The sequence below is a fragment of the Rana temporaria genome, chromosome 12 (assembly GCF_905171775.1).
Source record: "Rana temporaria chromosome 12, aRanTem1.1, whole genome shotgun sequence".
Classification (NCBI taxonomy): Eukaryota; Metazoa; Chordata; class Amphibia; order Anura; family Ranidae; genus Rana; species Rana temporaria.
The window spans coordinates 114,535,847-114,557,593 of record NC_053500.1 but is presented as its reverse complement, the minus strand read 5'-3'; the positions used below and the strand labels follow the sequence as shown (position 1 = coordinate 114,557,593).

Below are 21,747 nucleotides of genomic sequence, written 5' to 3'. Positions count from 1 at the left end.
AGAGTTTGCTGCACTGAAAGTAAAGGGGCTGAATAATTTTGCGCGCCCAATTTTTCAGTTTTTTATTTGTTAAAAAAGTTTGAAATATCCAATAAATTTTGTTCCACTTCATGATTGTGTCCCACTTGTTGTTGATTCTTCCAAAAAAATTACAGTTTTATATCTTTATGTTTGAAGCCTGAAATGTGGCAAAAGGTCGCAAAGTTCAAGGGGGGGCAAATACTTTCGCAAGGCACTGTATTACTGTATTTATTGGCGTATAACACTCACTTTTTTACCCTGTAAATAAGGGGTAAACTGTGCCTGCGTGTTATACGCAGGGGGCTGCGGAAAGTTTATTTCCTGAAACTTCCCTCCTAAAGTTAGGGTGCGTGTTATACGCTGATAATTACAGTAATTTGTATTTTATTTGCAGTAAATTGGGGAATGTATTAGTCAATTAAAAAAAGCTGATACAAATTATTATTATTATTATTATTACATAATTTCCAATATTTTACTTGTTTGTGAACACTGAACATAAATCTTGCACTTTTCTGCAGTATTGCGCTGCCTGGGGATACCAACTCGGGTAGTTACAAATTACAACTCCGCTCATAACACAGAAGAGAGTCTGCGGAAGGATTTGTATTACAATGAGAATGGGGCACGGATCCATAGGTCCAGGAATGACAGTATATGGTAAGGACACAAAAGTTCGTAAACATTGGAAAAGTATGACAACATGAAATGGAATCATCACTCCCTTTCCAACAACATTTATATAGTTATATAGCACCATCCCATTCTGCCATGTTTTATGGAGAACATAAATCTGTTAATACCAGTCACTAAGTTAAATAGGCTAACAATCTAAAGTTCACATGACAATCATACACGTAGGGAACTGACAAGTTATACATAAGTAGAAAGGCTAAATGAATTATATATCGAAAGAAAATACACATGAGCCAAACTCCAAGTAGATTTTTAAATAAGACAAATTACAATTAACATATATACAGTATGTCACAAAAGTGAGTAAACCCCTCACAATTTTTGTAAATATTTTAATATATCTTTTTATGTGACAACACTGAAGAAATTACACTTTGCTACAATGTGCAGTGCTGGAAAATAGTGGTGGCCACACAAAATATTGACACTTTGGGCCCAATTTGGACATTTTCACTCAAGGGTGTACTCACTTTTGTTACCAGCGGTTTAGACATTAATGGCTGTGTGTTGAGTTATTTTGAGGGGACAGCAAATTTACACTGTTATACAAGCTGTACACTCACTACTTTACATTGTAGCAAAGTGTAATTTCTTCAGTGTTGTCACATGAAAAGATATAATAAAATATTTACAAAAAAATGTAAGGGGTGTACTCACTTTTGTGAGATACTGTATGTTGCTATGTATGCTTTAGTTTCCATAGATAACTATTGCTGACTCAACAATTTACAAAACAATATTAAACTCCGAACTTCTCAATGCAAAAGTTATACGTTTATCTAAGCTAAGTAATGTAAGTTTTCCTAGCTTACAGCTATATGCCTCTGTAACGGTCACCACCGTTTACGATATTCCCATTCCATCGCCCACGACAGTCCAACCATCCAACAGACACGATCCATATGGATTTCCCCAGAATAAACGAGACAAGCTCTGTTCTCTGAGTCAAAATGTATGAATGAACTTTAATGGTATCTTAGCTCTCTTATATACAGTACAGGCATGTTTACAGTAATCAAAGGAACAAATGAACTCTCCACCCACACATCACACAATGGGGGGGCTTCAATCACATTCTTTTAGAGAATGACATTCAGAGAAGTTAATTATTCCCCAGACGTCCGGACTCCGATACTAAGTGATTCACCTGCATAATACACATTTCTATGTCAGACGTTTTGGCACCGATTTAACATGACCTAATTACTACAGCTGAGAAGTCACATTCCTTTACTAAACATAATTGACATGCTAATTCCCTAACCCTGAAAGGAGACATCTGACCTTTAGACTGCTAACTCACAACACATATCTATCATAAATAGCATCTTCACACAATGAAAGATCTTAGGAGCAGACGTACTTAGTTAGCATCTCAACAGCCTAGGTTAAGCATTGAAGTAGACACTCTTATTGACCGGTTGTGGGTCAGCATGAAATCAAACTGTAATGTGTCCAGATCTCTTGCAATACATGAATTAACAGTAATGTCCCATATCATGTAATTTATAATTAATATTTCTCAGTCACCCTATGCCGAAAGGGGGCACAGGGTGACCCTAGACCCAAGAGTCATTAGTGACGCTGGTACAGGAGTACCCCCCATCCTTCAAAAGTCTCTGATTGTCACAGGTCATTCCGTTACAGCCTCACACTACAAAATCTACTAAAGGTCATTAATGAACAAAAAGTCTTTAATTAACTCCTCAAATTGTATAGTCTTTTGAACACTGCTGTACATCTAGTAGGCACAGAATACTTAGTCTTGCATAGGTTCATGTATAACGGAGGGTTAGGCCCCTTTTAGGCTTTCCACACCCCTTTTCGAGAAAATGGCTCCACCTGCCTAATTGTTGGGTTACTTTTAGGGTGACAGAGTTAGGTTTAGAGAGTTTGAAGCTGTTTTTGAGAAGAATGCAAGGAGTAGGGAAGCCACGTTTTCCCAGAACGGGCACCTTAATACATGGGCCTAGTAATTCAGTTGACTCCGGAGCGCAGGAGTTAAAGGCCCCTTATTATGGGACATTAGAGAGTGCCTGTGTGGTGGTGAAAATTTTATTTCAAACACGTTAACTGACCATATTTTGGATTTTCTTATGAGGTGTTGAGTATTCTCTTTTCAATAAACTTCATTGATTACTATCCATTATTTAAATTTGTAAAAGTTCTTTCTTTATGTAAGTAAAATAAATTATCTATAGTAACTGTGGGGCGCTGCTCGCGTGGCACATGGGCCAATTTAGAGAATGCCTTGTATTTTTCACAGTGAATACAAGGGGTTTGATTTACTAAAACTGGAAAGTGTAAAATCTGCGACAGCTGTGCATAGTAACCAATTAGCTTCTAACTTCAGCTTGTTCAGTTAAGCTTTGGCAAAAAAAAATATGGAAGCTGATTGGTTTCTGTGCAGAGCGGCACCAGATTCTGCACTCTCCAGTTTTAGTAAATCAGCCCCAAAGCATTATTTGATTGGATACCCCAACTCCTTTTCAATTAGAAAACCCATCTGCATTCAGTCAGAAAAATGTAAGTCATTCTCTGAATGGTGCCTGCGAACAACCCCAGCCATTCAGCACAGGACCCAGAGGACAGCTAGAATTTCTGTAGTAGCGGAGACTACTACTGTGATTCTCAGTTTTCACATTAAATGGCCAGGTATGTGTAGCGCTTACCCCCGAATGAGCCGCTGGTTAGTTTGGGACCGGCTTTCCAAGTTACCTTCTTGACTTGATCTAGGGGTGACTTTTGTGAGTGTGAATAAAGAGCAAGTGTCCAGACACAAATTTAGTTTCAATGCTTTAATCCAAGGGCCCAAACTGGCCAACATCAACATGACACACGGTAGAGAAAGGTTGACGAGCGTAGAAGAACTTTAGTATCAGGCCTTGGATTTCAGGAGAGAGCAAGCCTGCTCTCCGCAATAGTCAAACTCAATTCTTCGCCACCCAATCAGGGTGGGTAAAGTGCCCCGGACAGACAACTATCTCAGGCCTGGCAGCCGGAGCGTCACTTGTAGATCACTGGGAGGAAACAGACCTCTGCCACAGGCCTGGCTCAGGGCCTCTGCCACAGGATAGACAATTTAGGATTTGTGAAATCAGTTGGAGCAAATCCTCCCAGTTAGTTCAATCAATGTCACCCACTGACAGCTTGAGCATACCTGTCATACAGTGTGGTGACCGGATCCCCGATGGTTCGTCTAGGTGTCCAGGACAACCTCTAGTTCTAGGTGCTCCCGAGCCAATTCCCCACCGCACAGCTCCCGGCTTAGGATCCTCTCAGCAGAAGGTTGGGACCCAGCAAGTCGCTGGAGCCCCTTTCAATGTTAGGGTGAGGCTCTGCATGATGCCTGAAACTCAGCCTGGCAGGACGCGGTGGTGGGGCCCATGGATGCGCGTACCCTGAAGGTGGGTACCGCACCTGGAACTCGGGCCCCGCAAGAACGAACCCGCCAAAAGCGGCTGCCACAGATATATCCCCCCTCCCAGCATGCCCAACGAGGGAGAACTCCTCTGATTGGCTGCTGGAAGAAGGGGAATCCCCCAGAATCCCTCTAGCGCCAACTGCCGCCCAGGGGTGATAACGCACCCCTGGAGCGCAGACTGACCTACAGGACAAATTCTGGAAATGGCAGCAGCCTAAATTTCCATAATTAGTGAATGGGAGTAAATTAACCCTCCCATTCCCCACTAATTTTAGTATAGCGCCCGTACTGAAAGTAGGGGGGCGCTACATATGGAAAATGCATACTTGCATTGATCCAAGGTGGACCAATGTAAATGTGCAAAAAAAAAGAAATCATATCTGGAATTTAGCTTTACATTTTATATATACTATAAATTATTGATGTCCCATATTTCTGTTTCAAACTTGATTCTGCTAAACTATTTCTTATATCTAACGCATATTGTTTTGTTGCAGGCACTTCCATGTATGGAATGAGTGTTGGATGGAGAGAAGAGATCTCTATAAGGGATTTAATGGCTGGCAGGTCCTTGATGCCACTGCGCAACTGAAATACAATGGTAACCTGCCAAATGTATTATAATCTTTGCTGAGGCCCCTTATGTGAAAGTGAAAGATAAACTAAACTATGAAAGATAGTTTTATATATATATAGAAAACCCATCTGCATTCAGTCAGAAAAATGTAAGTCATTCTCTGAATGGTGCCTGCGAACAACCCCAGCCATTCAGCACAGGACCCAGAGGACAGCTAGAATTGCTGTAGTAGCGGAGACTACTACTGTGATTCTCAGTTTTCACATAACATGGCCAGGTATGTGTAGCGCTTACCCCCGAAGGAGCCGCTGGTTAGTTTGGGACCGGCTTTCCAAGTTACCTTCTTGACTTGATCTAGGAGTGACTTTTGTGAGTGTGAATAAAGAGCAAGTGTCCAGACACAAATTTAGTTTCAATGCTTTAATCCAAGGGCCCAAACTGGCCAACATCAACATGACACACGATAGAGAAAGGTTGACGAGCGTAGAAGAACTTTAGTATCAGGCCTTGGATTTCAGGAGAGAGCAAGCCTGCTCTCCGCAATAGTCAAACTCAATTCTTCGCCACCCAAGTGCCTGCAACACTGAGGAGAAACAGGAAGTGAGAAATTCAGACAAAGAAAAGAAACATTTAGGGCCAGATCCACGTAGCTAGGCGTAGCGTATCGTAGTAACGCTACGCCGCCGTAACTTTGAGAGGCAAGTGCTGTATTCACAAAGCACTTGCCTCTAAAGTTACAGCGGCGTAAATCTGCCGGCGTAAGCGCGCCTAAATCAAATGAGGAACAGGGGGGGCGTGTTTTATGTAAAATAAGCTTGACCCCACGTAAATGACGCTTTTTTCGTACGGCTCATGCTCAGTATCACGTCGAATTTTCGAATTGAATTACGCCCGCTCAATGCCTAGACGACATGAACATAATTTACGCAAAACCCTATTCGCGAACATTTTACGTAAACAACGGAAAATTAGACGCTGGCCCGACGTCCATACTTAACATTGCGTACGCCTCATAGAGCAGGGGTAAGGTTACGCCGAAAAAAGCCTTACGTAAACTACGTAAAAAAATGCGCCGGGCGGACGTACGTTTGTGGATTGGCGTATCTAGCTAATTTGCATACTCGACGCGGAAATCAACGGAAGTGCCACCTAGCGGCCAGCGTAAATATGCACCTTAGATCCGACGGCTTACTAAGACCTACGTCAGTCGGATCTTGCCCCCATTCAGTCGTATCTTGTTTTGTGGATACAAAACAAAGATACGACGGGGCATCGTTGAAATTACGCGGCGTATCAATAGATACGCCGGCGTAATTCCTTTGTGGATCTGGGCCTTAGAAGGGAAATCAAAAGAAAGGGTAAGTGAACCAATAATGCACTAGCTTAAAGGAACCTATTTCGAAAATAAAAAAACTAACCTTTACAACCCCTTTAAGCCTGCATGGTCATTGGTCCAGGCATATCAGAGTAAGTCAGGGTGGCCAAGAGAACATTATATTAATAGAAGTTATACAAGAGGGGGTTTATTAAAAATAAGGTTATATGTACAACTTGTTTTAAAGATCCTATTGGCTAACAAACCTCCTTTGATTCCAGGAGCCCTCTTTTGTAATGGTCCTGCTCCAGTAAGAGCCATCAAGGAAGGCTTTGTGGACTTAAATTATGATACATACCGCATCTATTCCAAGGTGGTCACAGAAACTGTGAATTGGGTACGAAATTCAGATGGATTTTTTAAGAAGGCTTTCAGCAGCACAAGACAAGTGGGGGATGGAATGAGCACAAAAAGTGTGGGATGCAACTTTGAAAATGATATCACCAGTGAATACAAGCACCCAAAAGGTAATTTAATGTCGTTTTTATCAAACCACAGACAAATCAGACACAGGTTTACCTTTGTGGAGCCAATAAATCTATTGAACCTCAAGGCCCATTAAGGTAAATTGATCACACTTGTGGCAAGATCCCAACAAAACTGGACAGTAGCCTGATATTCTATAGAAAGGCATTTAATGTTATTGTAGAGCCAACATTTTATTTTTTTTAATATAAAAAAGATGCTATACTTACTTACCTGAGTCCCCCAGCGATGTTTGTTCCTCCTCTCTTCAGAGTTCCCTCTCAGCAAGCCTTGAGCTGAGGGGGCACCCATGCAGATGCACCCCCAAACTTGGCTGTGTGCATACTAGGGTTGTCCCGATAACACTTTTTTAGGACCGAGTACAAGTACTGATACTTTTTTTCAAGTACTCGCCGATACCGAATACCGATACTTTTTTTAAAATGTGTCCCCAAATGCAGCCATGTCCCCCCACAGATGCAGTCATGTCCCCCCATATATGCAGCCATGTCCCCCCACAGATGCAGTCATGTCCCCCCATATATGCAGCCATGTCCCCCCCATATGCAGCCATGTCCCCCCATATGCAGCTATGTCCCCCCCATATCCAGTCATGTCCCCCCATATCCAGCCATGTCCCCCCCATATCCAGCCATGTCCCCCCATATGCAGCCATGTCCCCCCCATATCCAGCCATGTCCCCCCATATGCAGCCATGTCCCCCCCATATCCAGCCATGTCCCCCCATATGCAGCCATGTCCCCCCCATATCCAGCCATGTCCGCCCATATGCAGCCATGTCCCCCCCATATGCAGCCATGTCCCCCCCATATCCAGCCATGTCCCCCCATATGCAGCCATGTCCCCCCCATATCCAGCCATGTCCCCCCCCCATATCCAGCCATGTCCCCCCATATGCAGCCATGTCCCCCCATATGCAGCCATGTCCCCCCCATATGCAGCCATGTCCCCCCCATATGCAGCCATGTCCCCCCCATATGCAGCCATGTCCCCTCCATATGCAGCCATGTCCCCCCATATGCACCCATGTCCCCCCCATATATGCACCCATGTCCCCCTTACCTACATGCTGCCGCATCCCCGCTGCCGCCGCCACTTGGTTAATACGGGCGGCGAACATTACAGCTTTCATTTGAATAGCTGTAGTCTTTCGCGTCGCGTTGCGTATAGACACTCCCCCTTGCTCGGGATTGGACAGTTCACCCGAGCACGGGGGAGTGTCTATACGCGGCGCGGCGGGAAATACTACAGCTATTCAAATGAAAGCTGTAATGTTCCCCGCCCGTATTAACCAAGTGGCGGCGGCAGCAGGGATGCGGCGGGATGCGGCGTAGCGTTGGCGGCGGCGGGGGGGAAAGTATTCTATTTAGGTATCGGGGGCATTTGCGGGAGTACAAGTACTCCCGCAAATACTGGGAATCGGTCCCGATACCGATACTGTATCGGGACAACCCTAGTGCATACATAGACACCCCAAGCCATGCTGGCTTGGCTATGCCCCCCTCTCCTTCCTCACAGGATTTGACTGACAAAATAAGGAGCCAATGGCTTCCGCTGCTCTTATGCCCCGTAAACACGCCCGGTTTTCCTGTTGGAAAAACTCAGATGAAAGCTTTTGGCCAGGAAACCCAACCATGTGTATGCTCCATCTGACTTGTTCCTACAGGAAAACTGCCAGAAAAAAAAAAAGAGAGCAGGATCTATTTTTTCCCGTCAGGACAACTCCTAGCGGGAAAACCGTTTGTCTGTATGGAATTCCGACGGGAAAAAAAACCTGCATGCTCGGAAACAATTCGACGCATGCTCGAAAGCATTGAACTTCTTTTTCTCGGCTCATCGTAGTGTTCTTGGTGCTCGAAAGTTCAGAGAACTTTTGTGTGACCGTGTGTATGCAAGGCAGGCTTGAGAGGAATTCCGTCAGGAAAACCATAGTTTTTTTTCCGATGGTAAAACCGCGCGTGTGTACGAGGCATTAGAGTCTACCCTGAGACCAGAAAGGAGGGAACAGCACTGCTGCAGACGGTACAGCGTTAGATCAGTGGAGGAGTTAGGTGAGTTTTTCAGGAATAGGGGAAACAGTTAGTGGGGTCTTTTTTACCTTAATGCAAGGAAATAGACTTTAGAACAATTTTGTTATATAAACACATACTTACATTTTTATGTTTTAATATTTTTATAAAGGTTTCAAAGAGATACAGCCATTGCATGATAAGAAAAGCATTAAAATAGATCCCATGTAGCAGGCAACAATAGTTCCCCCTAGCAACGATAGATCCACCCAGCAACAATAGATCCAACAGAGAAAAAATAGACCCCCCCACTAGCAACAATAGATCTCCCAGCAGCCAACATCAAGGGACCCCCCAGCAGCCAGAAACAATAGACCCATCCAGTAGTAGATCCCTCCCAGCAACAATATGCCTGAAGAACACCCCATCACTCCTTGCCCTTACATACATTCAGTTCTGGAGGTACCACAACTGCATTCCACTAGGTTCTCGCTGAAAGAACGCCCTCTTCTAGGTTCGATCCACACTAATGCATTTTTTAATGCTTTTTGCATTTTGCAGAAATGCAGGGAATGTTTTTAACATGGGTTCTTATGCAACACGTTCACATCAATGCATTTTTGTGCTTCTGCATTTTTGGAAAGGGCCCTTGGACTTTTTTTCCCAACAAAATTCATTTTTTTGCATGTAATAGACTTCAATGGACCCACATCCAAAATGCAAGTACTACGTTTTTACAGCGATTTGCATTTTCTTACATTCGTTGTATATAGCTGGTTGCTAAAGAGCGGGTTAGGAAGTCAGCTGCCCCGTCCTTAACAACGCATGAATCATCAGCTGTCAACGGGCTTCCCTGCTGACAGCTGAATGTAAAAAATATATATATAAAAAAATGGTGCGGGGTCCCCATCCAAAATCTATACCAGACCTTTATCCAAGCATGCAGCCCGGCAGGTCAGGAAAGGGAGGGCTGAGCGAGCAACCTCCCCTCCTGAACCATACCAGACCCCCCCACTCCAAAGCACCTTGCCTCCATGGTTGGTGGTTGTCAGAGTCTGCGTCCCATACCCATTCACCAAAAAAAGCAGTGAAATGTAAAATAAACATAAACAAATGTCCTTTATTAAACAAAAAATAGCTCTGTGTTCTCCCCGAGCCACTTCTCCTCATCGCCGTCTCTCCCTTTTTTACACAGCCTTATTCACTTGATTGTTTATTCACTTTAAAGGGGCAGCTTCACTCATTTATACATTGATAGTTTGGCTCCTTTTTTGTCACTTGATTAACACAAGGGGCGGGCTCTCCGAGTGAAGTCATCAGATGGCCACACCCCCATCTCCCTATGTTCAGGGTATGTGGTCTGGTATGGTTCAGGAGCAGGGGAGGCCGCTCGTTCGTCCCCTCCCTTTCCTGACCTGCCGGGTCATTTTGCCATGGGGGTGTCTATAGAGGGGGGACCCCATGCCGTTTTCTTCATGAATTTCTTTATCCGGCAATTTTTTTTTTATATTTAGCTCCAATGCTAAGAATGCGGTGGCCAGCTTGACCCGCTCCTTAGCAACCAGCTATATACGGTGAATGTAAAAAAAAAAAAAATACTTTTGACAATATAGTGTATGTAAGTGTGCAACATCTGGGCAAATGTTCACTTGTAGCAGGAATCAATACCTTGCACAACATAGATTCCAATATAAGCAAAGCAATTCTAATCATAACTAAAAGAAACTGATCTGTACATTATAAACTCTAATGTGAAATGCTACTACCTACATTTAAAAAAGTATGGTAACATCAAGTATCTCTGTCTTTATACATACTTACCAACTTTCTGAGATAGGAACGGGGGATATCTATTAGCATAACTGATGTAGTGGTACTCTGGCCCAATTCCAGAGAATTAACCCATTCTGCCGTTTGACCCAAATCATAATAGTGAAACATGCAGACCAGAGAGAAAAAGTCTACATCTTCACCTTCCAACGTTCAGCCACAGAGAGACTGGGTGGAACCTGTGCGGCTCCTTTTATTAACAACATGACATCACAAACATAAGCATACAGATTGGTCAGTTCATATAGTTCAGTCCCTTATTACACGCCCCTGTGACGTCTATTCTTGGCCTACTGCACACGTTCTCTTTGCAAGTCCATATATGGTATGGAGCTCTCATGGCACAAACAGTCCACATGTCATACAGGCATAAGAGTTCCTTGTGGAATGTCCATGAACAGGGGCCCATCCCCAACCTTGCAGGGGTTTAGCCATATTTGGCTCCTTCAGTGAAACAAGGACAAGAAGAAGGAGGAGAGGTGGTTTGGAAGTGACGAGTGAGGGGGGATGACAGCTGAATAGCTCTTTGTCTTCCATTTCAAGTTGTAACTTTAAAACATTATATCTGACATAACTTCTTAAGGAATATAACACTTGGAGTATAAGGGCCAGATTCACAGTCAGCGGCGTAAATGTAGGCGGGCGTAACGTATCGTAGTTACGCTACGCCGCCGCAACTTAGAGAGGCAAGTGCTGTATTCACAAAGCACTTGCGTCTAAAGTTACGGTGGCGTATCATAAATGTGCCGACGTAAGCGCGCCTAAATCAAATGAGGAACAGGGGGGCGTGTTTTATGTAAACTAATCATGACCCCACGTAAATTACGCTTTTTTCGAACGGCGCATGCGCGCACATGCTCAGTATCACGTCGAATTTTCAAATAAAATGACGCCTGCTCAATGCCTAGTCGTCGTGAACGTAACTTACGTCCAGCCCCATTCACGGACGACTTACGCAAACAACATAAAACACGACGCTGTTCCGACGTTTCCGACGTCCATACCTAACATGACTTACCCCTGCTTTATGAGGGGTAACTTTACCTCGGCGTATGTCTTACGTAAACGACGTATCTTGCTACGCCGGGCGCACGTACGTTCGTGAATCGGCGTATCTAGCTCATTAGCATATTTGACGCGGAAATCTATGGAAGCGCCACCTAGCGGCCAGCGTAAATATGCACCCTAAGATACGACAGTGTAAGAGACTTACGCCGCTCGTATCTTAGCCGAATTTATGCATAACTGATTCTAAGAATCAGCCGCATAGATACGACGGCTGTCATTCGGACTTACGCCGGTGTACATGGCGCTACGCCATCGTAAGTCCTTTGAAAATCTGGGCCTATATCTTCACACATGCATATGTATATATCATATATAGATAAAGAAAATAAAAATAAATAAAAACAATATATAAGAATATAAAAGGAAAAACAACATTTCAGTGGTTCTAATCATAACACAAAATAGGAATTTTAGTACTTCCATCACATAACTATATAGGGATAGGACACACACCTGCCACGCCCACCTCAAAGGAGAATTGTGCAAAAAAAAAAAAGATATGTAAACCCACAAGTGCTTTTTCTTATCACTACTATTCCTACTGGCTTTTGGAATTTACGAATGCAGCAATTTAGAAATTGGATAAAAGGTTTAACACTGGGAAACACGTTTTTATAGATAAGTAGTGCATTTTATAAACAACTATATAGATCAGAACAAAATAAGGGGGTAAAGGAGGGAAAAAAAATACTGTATTTATCGGGGTATTGCGCGCTCCGGCGTATAGCGCGCACCCCTAAAGTGGACCCGACATTCCTGTAAAAAAACATTTTAGTACTTACAGTTTTGGTGTCTTGCGCGGCGTCCATCGGCGGCCTTGTCGGGTCCGGCGTCCGTCTGCGGCTTCGGGTGTCCTCTTTGTCGGGTCCGGCGTCCTTCTGCGGCGTCCTCCCCGCTCGATCCCCGCGCCGTGTTTGAATACTGCGCCGGCATATACCGAGCGCAGTACACTCATGTATAGTCGGGCAGGCTCGGCTACTCTCGCGCTCACGTCCTGTACGTCGAGGACGTGAGCGCGAGAGGAGCCGAGCCTGCCTGACTATACACGAGTGTACTGCGCTCGGTATATGCCGGTGCAGTGTTCAAAACTCGGCGCGGGAAAGTGGGTATCGTCTTATATCGCGCACCCACGATTTTGCCCTGGGCAAAAAAGTGCGCGGTATACGCCGATAAATACGGTAAGTATACTGGTCATTCTTAATCTGACTGCTGTTCTTTAACCCTGTCATTGTAAAATGTCATCCATAATCATGATTATCATGCCAATATTATCCCAAACAGGTTGTCAGGAAGAATATGAAGCAGTTCAGAGAGCCAAACAGCTGATGCTAAAAACCGAGGACGCTAGTGAGGACCCTATGAGCCTAAGTCCCATCCTAGTATCCATTATACCCCAGAGTAGCCAACTGTATGGGCAAGATGTTAATGTCAGTGTGACAGTGACCAATGTGAGCGAAGAGGAGAAGGACCTAGAGCTGGTTATTGGGGCCCAGCCTGTACATGACAATGGCATAACTGGAACTCAGTTCTGGAGTGAGAAATTCTATTTCCATCTCACGTCAGGAGAAGGTAATTATAACTTTTTGTGAATAAACATATACATTAAACATAATAGACAATTAAAGAGGACCTGTAGAGAAATCCTACCTCCAAAACCAGCCCCTAATTCTCAGACACCTCAAATTTTAAGCTTACACAGTGATAAGGGCATCCCTTATATGGTAGGGTTGGTGCCCATGCGGCCAATCACCCAGACTGTCACCGGGGTTGAAAGAAAGTTTGTTACATGACCTTCACATGTCTGTCACATGACGCTAGTCACGTAAAAGTATGTCATATGCCCCAAATCGAATTAGAATCAGGCATATCACTTTGCTTTCCCAGTCCAGCAGAGTGGCAGCTTACTTAGGCTGACCATACACTGTTATTTTTTCGTTGTTTTAGCCAGGGGGGACATGCACACCAATAAGGTGGATGGAGGAATGCCAACCCCCCACCCCTGCCGGGACATTGTATAGGGGCTTCAGATGATTGGCTGCAGCTACAGATCAATAATAGTCGATAAAATTATCTACTTCCGTCGAGTGAGTACAGCAAGACACCAATTAAAACTTAGTTGATCCCTAGTGAACCAGCTGAATATTGCAGCTGCATTTTTATCTGCGTATGACAAGCTTAAAGCGGAGTTCCAACCACAATTAGCATTTATTAAATGTATGTCCTTTCATCCTGCGTTTTTATAATATAAATCTGGTCACTTACTATTTTACAATCCACCGCCGATCCGCATAGATATTCAAAAAAGTTTATAAAACTATGTCTATACCGTTGTCATTTTGCTTGCGGGCATTGTGAAGCCTACAGGCACTTACTTCCTGGAAGTCTTGGATGGGGAGTGATAAATGGACAGCGCACTGCATCCTGGGAAATGATGACACACATTTCCCAGGAGCATTAGAGGGAGATGATGTCAGAATCCTAGGTGGTTTCAAAGGCAGATTTCGTGGGACCGCATAGCAACAGGCATTTCCAGATGAGTAAAAAGAAATGTTTCTTTTTTTTTTTCTTTTTTAGTCGTAAGCTACAGTTTAAAGCAAAATTGTTTTTTTGATGGAACCTCCACTTTAGGAATAGGTAAAGTGTCACTAAACCCACATCTTAAAAAAAACTATCAAAAAATGGTAAATGGTGTATTACATGCTCGTTATACTCACTCAGTCACTATGGGATTTGTTTTCTGTATTCAACAAAAATCCTGGTTGATCCTGCTGTTCTCTATCTCCCCTTTTGATCACGTCCCCAATACAGTTGGGTATTTTGCAGAGTATTGGTGGCAGCTCTGCACATTCTCCGTTTTCAGTGAGTTTCTATGCTGAGCATTTCCTCCCTGTCACATCTGACTATAGAGTATACACAGAGGTAAATGACAGCCGACTTTCTCCCTCCTCCTCCATGCCCCCTAACCAGCTAAACACATTGGGGGCAGGATATTACATGGACATTGATGGAGGCTTCACCTCTCTATTATTCTAAGACACAAGCTAGAGAGGGGTGACACGGCCTGTGACTAGCAGAAATCCGTCCACACCATGGTATTGTTAAAAGATAATAAAGATTTGATTTCAAATAGTTTATTGATATTGATTATTTATTTTTACACTGTATTCCAAAGGCTGTTTTTTATTTTTATTTTGAACATGTGACCAGCAGTAGATGACTAGAAGCTCCTCCTGCTTGTGTTTCCCTGCAGACAGGCTAGGAAAGAGCTGGGACATGTGACAGCTGTATCGATAAAGAATTATTTTTTATTAAGATTAGTACTGTGCCATCATCCATATACAGAAAGAGCAGGGACAAAGTAAGTTAAACAGTGTGGGGCAGATCCTCAAAGAAATTACGCCGGTGTATCTCTTGATACGCCGCGTAATTTCAAATTTTGCGCGTCGTATCTTCGTTTTGCTATCTACAAAACAAGATACGACGTCGTTCCCGCGTCTAATTTTAAAAATTTTACGTTGTTTGCGTAAGTCGTTCGTGAATGGGGCTGGCCGCCATTTACGTTCACGTTGAAAATAATGACGTCCTTGCGACGTCATTTGGAGCAATGCACCCTGGGAGTTTTTACAGACGGCGCATGCGCAGTTCGTTCAGCGCGGGGACGCGCTTCATTTAAATGAAACACACCGCCTACCCGCCCAATTTGAATTCCGCGCCCTTACGCCACGAGAGATACACTACGCCGCCGTAACTTACGGCGCAAATTCGTTGAGGATTCAAACCAAAGACAAGAAAGTTACAGCGGCGTAGCGTATCTTACATATGCGCCGGGCGCAGCGTATGTATGTGGATCTGCCCCTGTATGTTTAGTATCACTTTAAGTTAAAGTGGATGTAAACCCGATTCATTAAATTTGAGCTGAGCACATATAGCTGCAGGGTTTTTTCTATCTCTCTTCAAAGCACTGTGTCCCATAGATTTCTCTTGCTCCATTCTTCTGCTATCAGCATGATAACTTCTAACAAGTTTTCCGAGATGGGAGCCTGATTTTTGTGCCAGGGAGGGAGCTATAAATAGACTAGCACAAAGCTGAACTATTCAGAGGCAAGCTCTGCATGTGTGGGGAGGGGGTGTGTGCCTTGTCCTCCAATCAGCTGTCTCAGTCTCTCACAGTGCATAGCAAGTATCCACACCCACAGGTGAATCAGTAAGAGAAAATTCTAACAGGACATGCACTTTCTAAACAGTATATAAAGCTGAAGACAGCAGATATACATGCAAAACTAATGTAGGGAGATTTGTTTCATCTCTGTGTATTATCTGAGGCTGTTCACTTCACTGGGTATATGGAGGGTTTACATCTACTTTAAAGCAGCTATGGGAGCAACTCCAAAGTGCCTTAAATGAGCAAAGTACCTTGAATGAGCAAAGTGCCTTGAATGAGCAAAGTACCACCACACTTTATACACAAAAATCATACTATTACTAAACTCTAACTGACCCTTATGTGCTGTTGCAGAGAGAAGTGTCTCTGGCAAGATGAATCCCTTGGTGTATGAGGAGGTTCTGCTGGATAATAACCTGCTAAGAGTGACTGCACTAGTAAAGGATGCAAAGGGCCAAACCAGCAGCTTTGCTTTGGCGGAACAAGACGTGACTCTCTGTAAACCAAAGCTAATGATACAGGTATTAAAGCGCTATGGTGCAAGTAATATGCAATGCAATTGTCCAATCTATTTTAGATTTTCTGTTTCAAGAATTTTGTATTAAAAATATATAATATGAATACTAAAGATTATATAATTTTCAACTGCAGACATCCTGTATCAATAACATGACAAAATTACAGTTATCTATATTTTAGAAAGGTATAAGTAAATAATATTTACACCCCATATAGGGTTTAGGACTATAATGTCAGCAAAACTAAAGTGCTCCCCTCTGAGTCGGCAGATGACAGGGCGGTCACTGCACACTGTGCAGGGACCGCCCTGTCAGAACTCCGCTCTCCCCTATGGGGGGATCGGATGAACACGGACCCTCTGTCCGTGTTCACCCGATCCGCTCTGCAGACGGGTGGAAAAATAGGATTTTCCTCCGTCTGCAAAATCGGAGGATTGCGGATACTGATGAGATCGGGTGTCAGCAGATGTTCATCCGCTGACACCCGATATCTCATAGGGATCAATGTATGTCCCTTTTTCATCCGAAACGGATGGATGAAAAAGAGGACATACGGTTCGCAGGTGTGAAAGGGACCTATGATTTTCAACCAATTATTTAGCACAAGGATCTACCGGACTGGATGTAAACTGAGCTTTTACTCTTAAGAACCTGTCCATGTCCACAATGATTGATTTTTTTAAACATTGGATATATTGAAATTGACATGATATATCCTTGGTGTAGCATTATAAAGGGATTCTTATGTGTAAAATTGATTAGGCTAAATTCCCATTTGCTCCAAGGTTGTAATGTGATGGATGATTATTAGGAGATATTAATTCATGCTGAAAAGCCTAGTCATCTACTTGGGAAGATGGTGACAACCAATTAATGCAGTGTTTCTCAATTCCAGTCCTCAGGCCCCCCCAACAGGTCAGGTTTTCAGGATTTCCATTATTTTGCACAGGTGATTTGATCAGTTTCACTGCCTTAGTAATCACCACAGCCTTTTCATCTGAGGGAAATCCTGAAAACCTGACCTGTTGGGGGGGCCTGAGGACTGGAATTGAGAAACACTGAATTAATGTGACCCTAAGCTTATATTTATCAACAGCTCCACTTAAGCTTGTTTTAATGTTTTTACTTTGTACAGATGCCAAAGGTTGCTGTGGAGTTTCAGCCAGTCACTGCATTGCTAACTTTAACCAATCCTCTGAAGGAGACCTTGAAGAACATTGTGATAAGAGCAACAGGCAAAGGTCTGGTATATAAGGAGAGGATATACAGGTACATTTTAAATATAATAGTAACTTTATTATGTATTTTTAATATTCTACTTCATTTTGACTCCTCAGTCTCTGCTGAGCTATGATTAAGCACTAAGTTTTAGTGTGAAACGCGTCAGCTTGTACCCTGTTTGCTGTGGCATGTATCCTGTGATTTATTTTTACAATAAAAGCAACAATTTTTGGAGTGTGGCTGTCCAGACATCCCTCCTTCATTTTGCATTATCTTATGCATTGCCAGCACCCGTGGCTTCCGATTTGGTGAAGAGGTTCATCAACAGTATCCTTGAGCGGTGATTCTCTTTCTACATCATAGATGCAGTTGGCAATCAAGAACAGTTATAAAAACACAAAAATTGCAGCTCTAATAGTGCTTTAAAATATAATAGTCCATGAATAAAAATAAAATATCAAAGTGCAATAGTTCTTCGTTACAAACATGTATCAAGTAACGACCAACTAGTATATCCAAATAATCCAAAGTGACGGTCCATAAAAGTGCAGTGTCCCTTTAAATATGTAGAAATGGAAGAAGTGGCCACTCACCAGACACAAGTGATGTCTCAACCAAGAGAGCAGCTAACACCTTTTTTTCATTTCCTCCACAACCATGTCATATCCAGCCAAGAACAAAGAAAAAATCTCATAGTTTAGTAAATCATGAAAATTCAATGAAATAGTAAGGGGAGTCACCTGTGATAGTAACAAACATTATTAGATCCGTGCATCATTTCACCTTCCCCACATGCAATACAAACTCACCAGAGTGTGTATGAAACCAAGCAATATGAAGCCCACTATGCGCAACAGGGATGGATCCAAACAATGGGCCAGATTCACAACCAGCGGGCGCAACGTAACTTTTCCGATTTAAGTTACACTGCCGCAAATTGCCCAAGTTAGTGCCCGATCCACAAAGCACTTACCTGGAAATTTGCGGCGGTGTATCCTAAATCAGTCCGGCACAAGGCGGGCCAATTCAAATGGGGCGAGTCCCATTTAAATTAGGCGCGCTCCCGCGCCGGACGTACTGCGCATGCTCCCGACGCTATTTTCCCGACGTGCTTTGCGCGAAGTTACGTTGCGCCGAGGTTTTGTGAATCGCGACGGGTAAAAAAGAGTTGCGTCGGGAAAAATAAAAAATGTAAAAAAAAATTGACAGCGACGCGGGAAAGACGGGTATACTTTTACATGGTGTACTAACTTTACACTTTGTAAAAGGTACCCTATCTTTGCGATGGCAAACTAACACTTACGGCGACTTCACAAAGGGAAAAACCTTTGTGGATCTCCGTAAGTGCTAATTTGCATACCCGACGCTGGTTTACGACGAGAAATGCCCCCAGCGGCGGCCGCGGTACTGCATCCTAAGATCCGACAGTGTAAAACTATTACACCTGCCGGATCTTAGGGATATCTATGTGTAACTGATTCTATGAATCAGCCGCATAGATAGAAACAGGGATACGACAGCGTATCAGCAGATACGCCGTCGTAACCCTTTTGTGAATCTGGCCCAATGCCTCCAATATCCTCTTAATCCAGGACTCCCAATAGGATGGTTTTAGGGGACACTCAGCCGCTCACACCACAACATGATATCCGTAAGCAAGAAAACAGGGTATCATAGTGTAATACTTTTATTAACTTATTATGCAGTAATTAGGGAAAGACACATAAAAACAGGAAAAAATGCCGCTGGTCACTTACATGTAAACACCGCCGCGGCCAGCGTTTGTGGCGGCGTGACGTCACGTGAATAACTCCACTCCGATGGGCGGGTGATCACTCCTGAAATGTCAAATGCATTTTAAACATATGGTAAATGCATGTATTGCATTGCATGTGGTCTACTGACTGTCCCACTGCTACTTTCAGATGTCATAATATTCTGCCAGAAGGTGACTTGATCTACCCAATTACCTTCACTCCAACACAAGTGGGTGACAGAAGACTGTGTGTGCAACTTCAGAGTGACAAGCTTGGGCTCATCATCAGCTTTCAGAATTTGGAAGTGTTACCCAACAATGTTGAAGAATGTAAGTCATTTGGGGCACTGAATGGGAGACTGTAAGCTTGGCAAAATAATTGTGTGCATGAGGTAGAGGTGAGAAAAAATAGACAACAAGGGAAGAGGCGCCTCTGGGTGTAGTAGTTTAAAACACAATTTTAATGTAAGCACAGGAAATGGTCACTCACATTTTAGAAGTGACAGGTAATTGTAGCGCTAAAATAAAATTAAAAAAATGCAAAAAGACACTGATAGTCTCTATCCAACACTAAATAACAGTGCAATCAAATATAAGTCCATAAATATGCAAGAACTTGATAGAAGAATGGACCATGTGCAGAAAAATAATCCAAACCCATGGTGATTCACAATAACTTTAGTGAGTGAAAACAGGTGCCCACCACCAGTTGAAGGGGAGGCTTACCAGATATGGTGAACCCAAGTGAGCGTACGCTCAAAGGGTCATCAAAGCTTAATATATGTAGATGATGGCTGCATCAACAGGAACCGAATAACCAATCGGCAGGATACACTTGGAGTCTTCACTTGACGCAAGACAGGGGAAGGTATCAACAGCTTGGAGAGGACTCACAGAAAACCGTACCCAGAGTGCATAGAGGAAAATGAAAGGCACATAGTGTGATTCCGTAAAAACATAGGGCCAGATCCACAAAAGGCATACGCAGGCGTATCTGCTGATACGCCGTCGTATCCCTGTTTCTATCTATGCGGCTGATTCATAGAATCAGTTACGCATAGATATTCCTAAGATCCGGCAGGTGTAATAGTTTTACACTGTCGGATCTTAGGATGCAGTACCGCGGCCGCCGCTGGGGGCATTTCTCGTCGAAATTCCGCGTTGGGTATGCAAATTAGCACTTACGGAGATCCACAAAGCTTTTTCCCATTCGTTATTTCTCCGTAAGTGTTAGTTTGCCGTCGCAAAATTAGGGCTGCTTTTACAAAGTGTAAACTTAGTACACCATGTAAAAGTATACCCTTCTATCCCGCGTCGCTGCCTTTTAAAAAAACAAAAAAAAAAAATTTCCGCCGCAACTCTTTTTTTTTCTTTTACACCCGTCGCGAATCTCAAAACTCGGCGCATCGTAAATCGGGAAAATAGCGTCGGGAGCATGCGCAGTACGTCCGGCGCGGGAGCGCGCCTAATTTAAATGGGACTCGCCCTATTAGATTTGGCCCGCCTTGCGCCGGACGGATTTAAGTTACACAGCTGCAAATTTGTAGGTAAGTGCTTTGTGGATCGGGCACTTAGGTAGAAATTTTGCGGCGGTGTAACTTAAATAGGAACATTTAAGTTAAGCCCGCTGGCTGTGGATCTGGCCCATAGAGTGTTTTAATGACGGTTAAAAAAACTTACAATTAGTTGGATAATAAAAGGACATCAATATAAAGGTGTGCACGGCAGCAGTGGACTCTACGGAGCGACTTGCGTCGGAGCGACTAAGGGCCAGATTTACAAAAGAGATACGACGGCGTATCTCCTGATACGCCGTCGTATCTCTGTTTTAGGGCCGTTCAAACTATGCGACTGATTCATAGAATCAGTTACGCATAGCTAGCCCTAAGATCCGACAGGTGTAATTGAATTACACCGTCGGATCCTAGGATGCAATACTTCGGCCGCCGCTGGGGGGAGTTTGCGTCGTAAACCAGCGTCGGGTATGCAAATTAGCAGTTACGGCGATCAACAAAGGTTTTTTCCGTCGTTACCTCGTCGCAAGTTTTAGATTCCCGTCGCAAAGATAGGGGTACTTTGTTAAAGTATGCCCGTCTTTCCCGCGTCGCTTTTGAATTTTTTTGTTTTCCCGGCTAAAGTACGTTACGCACGACGCGATTCTCAACACGTCGGCGGTGTCGTAATTTCGCGCAAAGCACGTCGGGAAATTTGCGAACGGAGCATGCGCAGTACGTCCGGCGCGGGAGCGCGCCTAATTTAAATGGTACCCGCCCCATTTGAATTGGGCCGCCTTGCGCCGGACGTGTTTACGATACACCGCCGCAAGTTTACAGGTAAGTGCTTTGTGGATCGGGCACTTAGACTGAAAACTTGCGGCGGTGTAACGTAAACGGGTTACGTTACGCTGCGCCGCAGGTACGAGAATCTGGCCCTCAGTCTTTTGCTATCATGTGGTCTAAATTGACCTGGGTGTAACAGATTACTTTCATATTTGAGAAAAAAAAGTAAAAATGCAGTTGGGTACTTGTAGAATTAAACATAAAATGTATGTATCGAAATTACAATTTAAAACATTGGATATTGTGCCACTCTGAAGGGATATCT

General features: G+C 43.6%; 1 protein-coding gene across 1 annotated transcript in view; it reads left to right on the top strand.

The window, feature by feature from the left end:
• LOC120918603 (protein 4.2-like) overlaps nt 1-21,747 on the top strand; it is a 52,470-nt gene that overhangs the window by 16,530 nt on the left and 14,193 nt on the right. Inside the window, exons 7-13 of the mRNA XM_040330275.1 lie at nt 543-681; nt 4,639-4,742; nt 6,315-6,560; nt 12,768-13,055; nt 16,003-16,169; nt 17,302-17,435; nt 19,313-19,473. Coding sequence (XP_040186209.1) covers nt 543-681; nt 4,639-4,742; nt 6,315-6,560; nt 12,768-13,055; nt 16,003-16,169; nt 17,302-17,435; nt 19,313-19,473 — 1,239 coding nt within the window. The remainder of the gene's footprint in view (nt 1-542; nt 682-4,638; nt 4,743-6,314; nt 6,561-12,767; nt 13,056-16,002; nt 16,170-17,301; nt 17,436-19,312; nt 19,474-21,747) is intronic.